The sequence below is a fragment of the Rhamphochromis sp. 'chilingali' genome (genome assembly GCF_963969265.1).
Source record: "Rhamphochromis sp. 'chilingali' genome assembly, chromosome: 4".
Taxonomy (NCBI): domain Eukaryota; kingdom Metazoa; phylum Chordata; class Actinopteri; order Cichliformes; family Cichlidae; genus Rhamphochromis; species Rhamphochromis sp. 'chilingali'.
Window position 1 is genome coordinate 9,175,889 of NC_137948.1, and position 13,920 is coordinate 9,189,808.

The 13,920-nt window shown below is 40.1% G+C and overlaps 2 protein-coding genes across 2 annotated transcripts; both read left to right on the forward strand.

The window, feature by feature from the left end:
• Nucleotides 1-338: 338 nt before the first annotated feature.
• LOC308395983 (kelch-like protein 10) lies at nucleotides 339-5,170 on the forward strand (the record flags this gene model as incomplete). Its single annotated transcript, XM_080881043.1, has 5 exons — nucleotides 339-487; nucleotides 1,553-2,036; nucleotides 2,605-3,219; nucleotides 3,942-4,091; nucleotides 4,817-5,170. 5 exons carry the CDS (start codon nucleotides 339-341, stop codon nucleotides 5,168-5,170), a joined length of 1,752 nt encoding a protein of 583 aa, XP_080737169.1.
• A 3,432-nt stretch (nucleotides 5,171-8,602) lies between these two features.
• Nucleotides 8,603-13,204, forward strand: LOC308395984 (kelch-like protein 10; the record flags this gene model as incomplete). Its single annotated transcript, XM_080881044.1, has 5 exons — nucleotides 8,603-8,751; nucleotides 9,817-10,300; nucleotides 10,640-11,254; nucleotides 11,976-12,125; nucleotides 12,851-13,204. 5 exons carry the CDS (start codon nucleotides 8,603-8,605, stop codon nucleotides 13,202-13,204), a joined length of 1,752 nt encoding a protein of 583 aa, XP_080737170.1.
• Nucleotides 13,205-13,920: the final 716 nt, after the last annotated feature.

Consider the following 13,920-nt stretch of genomic DNA (forward strand, 5'->3'; position numbering starts at 1 on the left):
AAAACTAAATGTGATATTGTAGTCCATAAGTTGACCTCTGTGAAGCAAACATACAAAATGCTGTGTGCTATCTGTGAGGCTCATTTGCAATACATTAAAACCAAATCAAAACAAAGCTGTTAAGCAATGAAAGGTTCATTTTTAAAAAAACGTAGATTTAGATTTGAAAACAATTCTATGGGGTGACTGTTGCCAAGTCATTTTGATGTCATAAGCTTCCATTCCATAATGTCACAGTTAGGTTTGATTTGGTGCTCAGAACACTTTAAGACAAACTGTATTGAATTGTAAGACAAACTTCAGACAAAAAAATAAGAAAAGCAGTCACAAAACTCAAGATGAGGGAAGAACAGCCTCCATACAAGTCGAGCTCGGTGTATAATGAACTCCGTTTTGAGGGAAAATTTTGTGATGCAATCATCAAAGTGGAGGATGTTGAATTTCCGGTCCACAAGATAATCCTGTGTAACTGCACCCCGTACTTCAGGTGAGTTGCTTACCTGATAATGGGGAGGAATGATTACCGATTTATGTAATTCATGGTCTTAGTCTGTGAAACAGTGCCAACAAAAAGGAATCATGGAGCTTTTGTGATAAAAAGACGGTCACAGTCAACTGACAGATATACCCAAAACATAACGCAAACATTTGCACTTGGTGATTGCATGAACTAAATTCAGACTGTGTTGAGCTGAAGTTTCATTTATGTGTTTTATTAAGTTACATTAATATCTTATCAAGTGTTATCCACACAGTAAAACACACCAGATTTACTAATACTAAAAAGGTTGAATGCTATTATGCAGTTATATGCTGTGCAAAAGTTTTGAGTTGCCTCTCATGTCGTTATGTTTTGCTTTGAATTAGATGATTTTTTAAAGGTACACTTGAACAACAGTTCTCAGAGGCTTTCAAAGGTTTTGATTGGACATTTTTCACCCTTTTCGGTCCAGTCCTTGTACCTGACCATTTTCAGAGGAATGCTTTTGTTTTGTTTTGTTTTTGTTCATTTGTTTATTTGTTTGTTAAGCCATTTAAGCTAGGAATGGTTATGGAAGGGAAACAGGGACTGTAATTGAGCAAAATGCACTGGAACTTCCATAAGGAAAGGAAACTGGCTGAGATATGTCAAATTACACGGTAACTAGACTGAAGATCAGTGGAAACAGGCCTTATGGAGTTGACTTAAACATTTGTCATAGAGGTACAACACTGAGTGTCTAGAATCAGCTGTAAAACATGGTGGAGGCTCTGTCACTGCATTTTGTTTGGCAATAGCTTCATATACATACTGCCAGTGTAATAAATCCAACACTCAAGCTCACTAAACATGTACAAACTCTGTTTTGGAGTTATATCCTCTACAGCAATATGGACTAGACATGAAAAGACTATCACAATAATCACATAGTAACACATGCAATCAGGCGATCATTTCCATTCCAGTCAATTGATTTTATATATTTATCCTACTTGTGCTTGACATGGTTTATTATCTTGTTGCTTCCACACCTTTTAAAATTCTCTGCTCTGTGTCCATCTCTACCCTCAGAGCTCTCTTCACCTCTTGGAGCGACCCAGACAAACAGGTCTTCAACATACCTGGCTTGTCTCCTGAGATGATGGCACTCATCATTGACTTTGCATACACTGGCAGTGTTTCTGTAACGGAGGAAAACGCAGTGGAACTTCTCATGGCAGCTGCTCAACTCAATGTAATGGACATTGTAAAAATCTGCAGTGACTTTGTGGGGGAGCAACTCTGCGCAGAGAACTGTGTTGGCATTTGGCAGTTCACAAAAGTACACTTATCACCCGAACTACGTGCCAAGGCCTTCCACTACATCATCAGTAACTTTGAGCAGGTGGTTCTTCAGGAGGAGTTCCTGCAGCTAACTGTGGAGGAACTTGGTGATATTCTTGAAAGAGATGACCTCAATGTACAGTGTGAGAGCACTGCGTACGAAGCACTTATAAAGTGGATTAGCCATGTGCCTGCAGAACGGGAACAACACCTCATCGCTCTGTTGTCTAAGGTGTATAAACTTCCATTACTACATTTAGTTTCGACTTAAATCTTCAGCATTTAAGTCATAGATTGAGTCAATCCATCTGGGTATAAGGATGCTTTAATCGCTCGAGATGTTGGTCTTTTCAGCTGTAGCCAAACCACATTTAAGCAATTCTCTTCAAGATCATTAAAACTGTATCAGAAAGCTTCACACATATTATAGAATAAATTGTATTTATTTAGTGTAGTTGCTAGGCCTATGACTAAAAACTGTCCGTAACAAGTACAACCATTCTCCCCTGTTTGTGTTCCTCAGCTTTATTTTAGTTTATGTCATTTGTTTTTTATATAAAGTTAAACTTAACACATTAGATTTAAGATTTATCTTCATCAGAACTGTACAAAGGACTTTTGTCTATGTTGACAAAAAGGCTAATGGTGTCTCACTTTGGTCTCCCTCTTGCTAGCAATAAGAAAATGAAATAACACTACGAGCATTATCCTAAAGAAGCTGGAGTTGACTAAAACTGATATAGTTCAAATTCAATGTTTCCATTGTCTAAGTCCTATTGTCTTCTGTCATCTCTCTGTAGGTCCGACTGGGACTGGTGACTTTAGACTACCTAAGGGACAATGTGCGGCTCAATCAGTTGGTGCGGACCAGTTCTGACCGTCTGTCCATGATAAAGGCTGCCATTATATTACCACAAAATATGACCAACAGACCCTATGTGTTTCGCCTCTGTCCCCATCTTGCTCGTCCCCGCCTGCCTCATTCCGTCCTGCTGGCCATTGGGGGATGGAGTGACCGTAATCCAACTAACGCCATCGAGGCCTATGATTACCGGGCTGAATGCTGGGTAAACGTAACAAACAACCTGGAGCATCCTCGTGCCTATCATGGAGCCGCCTTCCTCAACGGGTACGTCTACTCCATTGGTGGCTTCGACAGGGTGGAGCATTTCAACAGCGTCCGTAGGTTTGACCTGACCACTCGCACCTGGAATGAGGTGGCACCCATGTACTGCCGCCGCTGCTATGTGAGCGTGACTGTGTTGAACGGGTTCATCTATGCCATGGGAGGCTACGACGGGCATGTACGACTCAGCAGTGCAGAGCGCTATCAACCTGAAACCAACCAGTGGAGTCTTATTGCATCCATGCATGAACAGAGGAGCGATGCCAGCTGCACAACACTTCACAGCCGGGTGGGTAAAGTAAAAGAGCAGGAGAGAAATAGAGTAGGGTCTCAGGCACACAGGCCTAGAGACCTGTCAGCAACCTTTTGGTAACAACCAGTTGCTAGTGAAAAATATGTATTCCTCGGCTGGTTAGGGAGTGGTTGTATGAAAGACACTGACTTCTACAAATAGTTTGTGAGTGTTTGCAGACAAGTCAGAGTATTCCATGCAAACCTCTGGTGTGCTCAACAGTCTGCTAATGACCAAAGCAAACACAAGGAGGTTTGTGGTGCAACACCTTTCTTCAATTTCACACTAGTGACACCATCAACCTCCAGCTACCACTTGCCAACCAGTCAGGGGATACACATTTTTTACAGTGAAGCGAGGTGCAAGATACCTCACAAACTGGTTTCTAAGCTAGAGTGATGAAGGCCTAAATTGAACAAAACTACACATTTAAAACTACCTGTATGCCCGTAATAGTGATGATAAGGAAAACAAAAGTCATTAAAAGAATTAGCTTTTTTTATTTTTGAAAGGCAGGGACTAAATGTCTAAATGTCAGTCTGTATCAGAAGAATTTATAGTGTTCATTGTTATGTTGATCATGTAAAAGAAAAAGATTTTCAAAAAACTTTTAAGTTCACAGAATGTAATAGCATGCAAGTAGGGAAAAACATCAACTCTTAAAAAGTTGAAATATATACTAATGTCAGGTTTTTTTTGTTTTTTTTCTTTGTCTTCAGATTTACAGTTGTGGTGGATTCAATGGGAACGAGTGTCTGCAGACAGCTGAATGTTACAACCCAGAGACCGACCAGTGGACGATGATCAGTCCCATGAACAGCCGCCGCAGTGGGATAGGTGTCATTGCATATGCGGATCATGTCTTTGCAGTAAGACCAGAAAGTAGTGCTGACACTCACGTAACATACAAGTCACATCTGTAATGTGCCTTGATCAGCAAGGCTGACAGATTTGGCAGTTTTGCTAACTTTGTTTTGTATTCATCAATAATCAGATTCCTATCCTGACCACAGGTTCAGAGAAGGCATTCTCACTCATTAATTTAACTGATTAGTGATGTTTCTGCTGCATGTATTTTTTCATTTCATGATTTGAATTTGCTCCATTCCCAAAATGATTTCACTGATGATTTCACATTTCCTCATCATTCCACTAGGGGAAATATGTTAGAGACAATTTCAAAATTATCCTCCAACACCTTTTGAAAAATAAGCCAAGTGATTAGCACTCATTCTCTTGGGACAGTACGTATTTTAGCTGTAAATTTGTCTTGCTAGTTGCCTTAAACCCACTGATTTAGTTGATTTGCTGCTATACCCTTTGGTAAAAAGCAAAGATTGTGTAGTCTCACCTTCGGAGACATACTTCTTTATTTAGCTAGCTACTCTTGAAGATTTATTTTCTATTTACACTGTCTCTATTCAAAAATGAAAAAATTATTATCAGCAGAATGCAGTGACCTTATCCTGGTGCTGACCTGCTGAAGAAAGGACTGAAACTCGAAACTCCTTTTTGAAATAAAGGCAAAAGAGCTGTGAAGACAACTGAAAACATAAATACTTCACAATCATTTCACCCATGCATTTACTTTTAGGTTGGTGGCTTCGATGGAAACAGACGTCTGCGCACCGCTGAGGCTTACAACCCGCAAACCAATACGTGGAACCTCGTGTCCTCTATGTTGACCCGCCGCAGCAACTTTGGCATTGAGGTAATCAATAATCGCCTCTTTGCTGTCGGGGGCTTCAACGGCTTCACCACCACTTTCAACGTTGAGTACTACGACGCTTCAACCAACCGGTGGTTTAAAGCATGTGACATGGGGATTTTCCGCAGTGCCCTGAGCTGCTGTGTGGTGTCCGGACATCCCAACCTGTCTGATTACACCATTCCTCGTGACAGCCTGACATGTTTAAATGTGCCAGAAGAAGCAGCGGAGTCCACGTAACACCTTTAAAATGCAATACTGCCATGTGTCAACATCTGGGACTCCAACATGAAGGACTGAAATAAATCTTTAGAACATCAAACCGCTGGTGAACTGGACATTTTTTGTAGATATTTCAAAAACTTTAAGTGTGTGCGTGAGGAGACCGTGCACTGCAGATACTGGGTTTCATCAAGAGAACGCCATTGCAACAATAACAAATTTAAAAGAATTTTTCATTCCCTGCAAGGTATGGCTGCTGAGTAGAACGGACATGCACAAAGGGTGACCAGATCACAATAAGTCACATGTGGGACTTTTCCAAGTCCTCCTAGGTAAACACAACAAGAATAAAGGGAAGCTTTTACTCTCCCTTCTTAATTCAGCTGGGGTTCTGTCTAGTAACAGACTTTACACTTGAGTAGGAATGTATCCACGGGTCATTTTTGAGCAATTTCTGACAATTTTTGAATCTTTAACAAATATTACACACATATACTGTGTTGCTTAACACCATCTTTTCTCTTGTGTGAAACAGAAAAATAACTCTATTTCTCAGTGTGTATTTAATGTGCTTTGTGGTATTTTCCACTATATTACATAGAATTATATATTTGTTTATGATAAAAAAGCATGACCTTCATATTTACTAAGGAAAATCCGGTCTTTATGTGTTCAGGGAGGTTGCTGTGATCTGCTCTCAGATCCGCTATCCACTGAGCATTGCTGTTATGGGTTGCGTCTTTCTCCCACATGCTCTTCCAGTATTGCTCCGTCTCCAGCCTTGGTGGTACTGTTCTCATATTGTTCCCCTGACACTGAGAGTACACCTTGGATTGTTCTGTGGAGAACAGCTGGCTTATTCTCCTGCCTTCGATCTCTCTGGTGTACCTCTTCAAGCGACTGGCCAAGGCTTTGAGTTGTTGCTTGGCAGTTTCCAAGACCTCAGGTATGGACGGCTTGCTGTACTTCTTAGGCATCTTCTTTGTCACTGTGATGGCATCAGCCACACATGGGTAAATCAGTCCATTTTTTCACTTTATTAGTTTGCTTTGCAGTTTTCTTCATTAATATAATTCATTAATCATTTGGGTAAACCTAACACTGGTATTATGAGGCGCGCACATAGTAACATTGTGTGGTTTTTCTAAAATATTTTGTTATATTAATTATGTTTCTCTTTCTTTGAGTTACCTGGGTTTGGGTGGTGGCTGTTTTCTGTCTGGGCAAATATCGTGGCTGACAACTCTGGGAACAAAATGCCTGCTCAGCAGGACCAACCATGGGCTTACCAGGAGCAGGGGTGTTTTAGGTTTAGTTAGGTTATTCTGTGCTTAGTTAATATTAGTGTGTGTTTTTGTTTCCCCCCTATTGTGTGTAAATGGTTTGGCCAAATCATTATAAAAGCTACCCTCATGTGTCTTTGTAATTCGGTCAGTTTGTGAGTTAAGTTGTGTCTCACTTTGTTGGTTTAAGTTTCTGGAAATTACTTTTCGCAGAGTTATATTTAGTTGACCTCTTTTATGGGCCTGCTAATTATGATTTTGAATTTTGTCATTTTTGAACTTTTTGAGGGTTAAAATAAAGAAAACCCTTTTTGAAGATATTTTTTGCCTGTGTCCTCTATGCTTTGGCTGCTTGGTCCCTCACAGTCATACCATTCTGCAGCTCAGATAGTTGGCTAACCTCTCTCCGTGCTACCTTGAGGGTACTGCTCCTTGCGACTATTCAACTTGTAGCCAAGCATCTCACTGATCACTGCTGCCGTGTTGTAGATCAGCTTGTTAGTCTCGGAAATGGTGGCGGTATCGTCTATAGTGCTGCATTCACATGTTCTAGTAGATCCTCTGAGGGTACTTCACGTACATGTTCATTAGTCGTTAATAAATAGTGACACGTTTTACATTTTAAAATAAGGCTCCCATTGATAGTTGCAGATATTTATAATGCACTGATAAAATACAATATTATATGTTTAAAATATATCTTTACAAATGCCTATTGTGCTTACAAGGTAGTAACTTAGTCTGAAATGTTTAATATAGCAACTCTAGATGAAATATATAAGTGAATAGATCTCTATTTGGCAATAAACTGGTCAGGTTTTTCTCTTTCTTCTCTCTTTCTTTAATGCGTAACATTTATTAATGGTTTATAAAGTGTTTGAAGCTTAATTAATAACATAGCTATAAACGATTTATTAGCCATCTATAAGGGGAGTCTTATATTCCCCTATCCCACATTTGGGACAGGGGGAAAAAGCATAAAATGCTGTGCAGTCCCCCTACCTGCACAACATGAAGGTTGAAGCAACACCAACACAGCACCTTATTGCAGTAAACCAACGTGTAGACAGTGATTTGCAAAGCTGTTCATAGGAACAACCTCCCTCCATGGTGGTCTAATCTTTATTCTGATGCTGAATTGACTGATTTATGAATTTACTGTAAACATTTCTTACATTTTTCTTATTGCAAGCAGAAGGCTGTCCTGGGATTGTTCCTGCTGCTCCACTTTATTTTACAAAGACTCTAAATCAAACTCTTTCCATTATAATTTTCTAATTTTGGGATGATGTTTTCATACACACCTCTACATCTACATCAAACCAGGCTTGTCACATCCAACCTGCTTTTAGTCTTATATATATATTTTGTCTTATATCTTTGAGCAATTGTTCAACAGCAGATCTGCTACGCGTGTGCAGTCTGTGCTCAGGCAGGTGACTGCTTGCACCTGTCTGAGGTAACACTGTCAAGCACCGTCATTATAGCAGTCTTGTACGATATATACAGTACATATATTATAGTGTTGGTCTATAAAATTTTTCTAGAACACAAACCTGTTTTTTGTTTGTTTATTTGTTTGTTTTTTACTACTCTAGTACATCAGTAAAGTGCAGGAGCACATTTTTCCTCCTGGATAAAAGTCTAATACAATCCGAGAAAACAGCTTAGCCATGAATCATGCTATGTATCATATCTGTGTTTGGCACTGCCATGTATTTTTAGACTCATATTTTTAATAACAAATACTTTAGGTTGTGTAGTAGGGAAAATACCGGGGCAATAATGAAAAGTACACAAAAAAGTGTGGCAATGAGCTTGCATGCATAAAAACTAAATGTGATATTGTAGTCCATAAGTTGACCTCTGTGAAGCAAACATACAAAATGCTGTGTGCTATCTGTGAGGCTCATTTGCAATACATTAAAACCAAATCAAAACAAAGCTGTTAAGCAATGAAAGGTTCATTTTTAAAAAAACGTAGATTTAGATTTGAAAACAATTCTATGGGGTGACTGTTGCCAAGTCATTTTGATGTCATAAGCTTCCATTCCATAATGTCACAGTTAGGTTTGATTTGGTGCTCAGAACACTTTAAGACAAACTGTATTGGATTGTAAGACAAACTTCAGACAAAAAAATAAGAAAAGCAGTCACAAAACTCAAGATGAGGGAAGAACAGCCTCCATACAAGTCGAGCTCGGTGTATAATGAACTCCGTTTTGGGGGAAAATTTTGTGATGCAATCATCAAAGTGGAGGATGTTGAATTTCCGGTCCACAAGATAATCCTGTGTAACTGCACCCCGTACTTCAGGTGAGTTGCTTACCTGATAATGGGGAGGAATGATTACCGATTTATGTAATTCATGGTCTTAGTCTGTGAAACAGTGCCAACAAAAAGGAATCATGGAGCTTTTGTGATAAAAAGACAGTCACAGTCAACTGACAGATATACCCAAAACATAACGCAAACATTTGCACTTGGTGATTGCATGAACTAAATTCAGACTGTGTTGAGCTGAAGTTTCATTTATGTGTTTTATTAAGTTACATTAATATCTTATCAAGTGTTATCCACACAGTAAAACACACCAGATTTACTAATACTAAAAAGGTTGAATGCTATTATGCAGTTATATGCTGTGCAAAAGTTTTGAGTTGCCTCTCATGTCGTTATGTTTTGCTTTGAATTAGATGATTTTTTAAAGGTACACTTGAACAACAGTTCTCAGAGGCTTTCAAAGGTTTTGATTGGACATTTTTCACCCTTTTCGGTCCAGTCCTTGTACCTGACCATTTTCAGAGGAATGCTTTTGTTTTGTTTTGTTTTTGTTCATTTGTTTATTTGTTTGTTAAGCCATTTAAGCTAGGAATGGTTATGGAAGGGAAACAGGGACTGTAATTGAGCAAAATGCACTGGAACTTCCATAAGGAAAGGAAACTGGCTGAGATATGCCAAATTACACGGTAACTAGACTGAAGATCAGTGGAAACAGGCCTTATGGAGTTGACTTAAACATTTGTCATAGAGGTACAACACTGAGTGTCTAGAATCAGCTGTAAAACAAGGTGGAGGCTCTGTCACTGCATTTTGTTTGGCAATAGCTTCATATACATACTGCCAGTGTAATAAATCCAACACTCAAGCTCACTAAACATGTACAAACTCTGTTTTGGAGTTATATCCTCTACAGCAATATGGACTAGACATGAAAAGACTATCACAATAATCACATAGTAACACATGCAATCAGGCGATCATTTCCATTCCAGTCAATTGATTTTATATATTTATCCTACTTGTGCTTGACATGGTTTATTATCTTGTTGCTTCCACACCTTTTAAAATTCTCTGCTCTGTGTCCATCTCTACCCTCAGAGCTCTCTTCACCTCTTGGAGCGACCCAGACAAACAGGTCTTCAACATACCTGGCTTGTCTCCTGAGATGATGGCACTCATCATTGACTTTGCATACACTGGCAGTGTTTCTGTAACGGAGGAAAACGCAGTGGAACTTCTCATGGCAGCTGCTCAACTCAATGTAATGGACATTGTAAAAATCTGCAGTGACTTCGTGGGGGAGCAACTCTGCGCAGAGAACTGTGTTGGCATTTGGCAGTTCACAAAAGTACACTTATCACCCGAACTACGTGCCAAGGCCTTCCACTACATCATCAGTAACTTTGAGCAGGTGGTTCTTCAGGAGGAGTTCCTGCAGCTAACTGTGGAGGAACTTGGTGATATTCTTGAAAGAGATGACCTCAATGTACAGTGTGAGAGCACTGCGTACGAAGCACTTATAAAGTGGATTAGCCATGTGCCTGCAGAACGGGAACAACACCTCATCGCTCTGTTGTCTAAGGTGTATAAACTTCCATTACTACATTTAGTTTCGACTTAAATCTTCAGCATTTAAGTCATAGATTGAGTCAATCCATCTGGGTATAAGGATGCTTTAATCGCTCGAGATGTTGGTCTTTTCAGCTGTAGCCAAACCACATTTAAGCAATTCTCTTCTTTTGTCTATGTTGACAAAAAGGCTAATGGTGTCTCACTTTGGTCTCCCTCTTGCTAGCAATAAGAAAATGAAATAACACTACGAGCATTATCCTAAAGAAGCTGGAGTTGACTAAAACTGATATAGTTCAAATTCAATGTTTCCATTGTCTAAGTCCTATTGTCTTCTGTCATGTCTCTGTAGGTCCGACTGGGACTGGTGACTTTAGACTACCTAAGGGACAATGTGCGGCTCAATCAGTTGGTGCAGACCAGTTCTGACCGTCTGTCCATGATAAAGGCTGCCATTATATTACCACAAAATATGACCAACAGACCCTATGTGTTTTGCCTCTGTCCCCATCTTGCTCGTCCCCGCCTGCCTCATTCCGTCCTGCTGGCCATTGGGGGATGGAGTGACCGTAATCCAACTAACGCCATCGAGGCCTATGATTACCGGGCTGAATGCTGGGTAAACGTAACAAACAACCTGGAGCATCCTCGTGCCTATCATGGAGCCGCCTTCCTCAACGGGTACGTCTACTCCATTGGTGGCTTCGACAGGGTGGAGCATTTCAACAGCGTCCGTAGGTTTGACCTGACCACTCGCACCTGGAATGAGGTGGCACCCATGTACTGCCGCCGCTGCTATGTGAGCGTGACTGTGTTGAACGGGTTCATCTATGCCATGGGAGGCTACGACGGGCATGTACGACTCAGCAGTGCAGAGCGCTATCAACCTGAAACCAACCAGTGGAGTCTTATTGCATCCATGCATGAACAGAGGAGCGATGCCAGCTGCACAACACTTCACAGCCGGGTGGGTAAAGTAAAAGAGCAGGAGAGAAATAGAGTAGGGTCTCAGGCACACAGGCCTAGAGACCTGTCAGCAACCTTTTGGTAACAACCAGTTGCTAGTGAAAAATATGTATTCCTCGGCTGGTTAGGGAGTGGTTGTATGAAAGACACTGACTTCTACAAATAGTTTGTGAGTGTTTGCAGACAAGTCAGAGTATTCCATGCAAACCTCTGGTGTGCTCAACAGTCTGCTAATGACCAAAGCAAACACAAGGAGGTTTGTGGTGCAACACCTTTCTTCAATTTCACACTAGTGACACCATCAACCTCCAGCTACCACTTGCCAACCAGTCAGGGGATACACATTTTTTACAGTGAAGCGAGGTGCAAGATACCTCACAAACTGGTTTCTAAGCTAGAGTGATGAAGGCCTAAATTGAACAAAACTACACATTTAAAACTACCTGTATGCCCGTAATAGTGATGATAAGGAAAACAAAAGTCATTAAAAGAATTAGCTTTTTTTATTTTTGAAAGGCAGGGACTAAATGTCTAAATGTCAGTCTGTATCAGAAGAATTTATAGTGTTCATTGTTATGTTGATCATGTAAAAGAAAAAGATTTTCAAAAAACTTTTAAGTTCACAGAATGTAATAGCATGCAAGTAGGGAAAAACATCAACTCTTAAAAAGTTGAAATATATACTAATGTCAGGTTTTTTTGTTTTTTTTCTTTGTCTTCAGATTTACATTTGTGGTGGATTCAATGGGAACGAGTGTCTGCAGACAGCTGAATGTTACAACCCAGAGACCGACCAGTGGACGATGATCAGTCCCATGAACAGCCGCCGCAGTGGGATAGGTGTCATTGCATATGCGGATCATGTCTTTGCAGTAAGACCAGAAAGTAGTGCTGACACTCACGTAACATACAAGTCACATCTGTAATGTGCCTTGATCAGCAAGGCTGACAGATTTGGCAGTTTTGCTAACTTTGTTTTGTATTCATCAATAATCAGATTCCTATCCTGACCACAGGTTCAGAGAAGGCATTCTCACTCATTAATTTAACTGATTAGTGATGTTTCTGCTGCATGTATTTTTTCATTTCATGATTTGAATTTGCTCCATTCCCAAAATGATTTCACTGATGATTTCACATTTCCTCATCATTCCACTAGGGGAAATATGTTAGAGACAATTTCAAAATTATCCTCCAACACCTTTTGAAAAATAAGCCAAGTGATTAGCACTCATTCTCTTGGGACAGTACGTATTTTAGCTGTAAATTTGTCTTGCTAGTTGCCTTAAACCCACTGATTTAGTTGATTTGCTGCTATACCCTTTGGTAAAAAGCAAAGATTGTGTAGTCTCACCTTCGGAGACATACTTCTTTATTTAGCTAGCTACTCTTGAAGATTTATTTTCTATTTACACTGTCTCTATTCAAAAATGAAAAAATTATTATCAGCAGAATGCAGTGACTTTATCCTGGTGCTGACCTGCTGAAGAAAGGACTGAAACTCGAAGCTCCTTTTTGAAATAAAGGCAAAAGAGCTGTGAAGACAACTGAAAACATAAATACTTCACAATCATTTCACCCATGCATTTACTTTTAGGTTGGTGGCTTCGATGGAAACAGACGTCTGCGCACCGCTGAGGCTTACAACCCGCAAACCAATACGTGGAACCTCGTGTCCTCTATGTTGACCCGCCGCAGCAACTTTGGCATTGAGGTAATCAATAATCGCCTCTTTGCTGTCGGGGGCTTCAACGGCTTCACCACCACTTTCAACGTTGAGTACTACGACGCTTCAACCAACCGGTGGTTTAAAGCATGTGACATGGGGATTTTCCGCAGTGCCCTGAGCTGCTGTGTAGTGTCCGGACATCCCAACCTGTCTGATTACACCATTCCTCGTGACAGCCTGACATGTTTAAATGTGCCAGAAGAAGCAGCGGAGTCCACGTAACACCTTTAAAATGCAATACTGCCATGTGTCAACATCTGGGACTCCAACATGAAGGACTGAAATAAATCTTTAGAACATCAAACCGCTGGTGAACTGGACATTTTTTGTAGATATTTCAAAAACTTTAAGTGTGTGCGTGAGGAGACCGTGCACTGCAGATACTGGGTTTCATCAAGAGAACGCCATTGCAACAATAACAAATTTAAAAGAATTTTTCATTCCCTGCAAGGTATGGCTGCTGAGTAGAACGGACATGCACAAAGGGTGACCAGATCACAATAAGTCACATGTGGGACTTTTCCAAGTCCTCCTAGGTAAACACAACAAGAATAAAGGGAAGCTTTTACTCTCCCTTCTTAATTCAGCTGGGGTTCTGTCTAGTAACAGACTTTACACTTGAGTAGGAATGTATCCACGGGTCATTTTTGAGCAATTTCTGACAATTTTTGAATCTTTAACAAATATTACACACATATACTGTGTTGCTTAACACCATCTTTTCTCTTGTGTGAAACAGAAAAATAACTCTATTTCTCAGTGTGTATTTAATGTGCTTTGTGGTATTTTCCACTATATTACATAGAATTATATATTTGTTTATGATAAAAAAGCATGACCTTCATATTTACTAAGGAAAATCCGGTCTTTATGTGTTCAGGGAGGTTGCTGTGATCTGCTCTCAGATCCGCTATCCACTGAGCATTGCTGTTATGGGT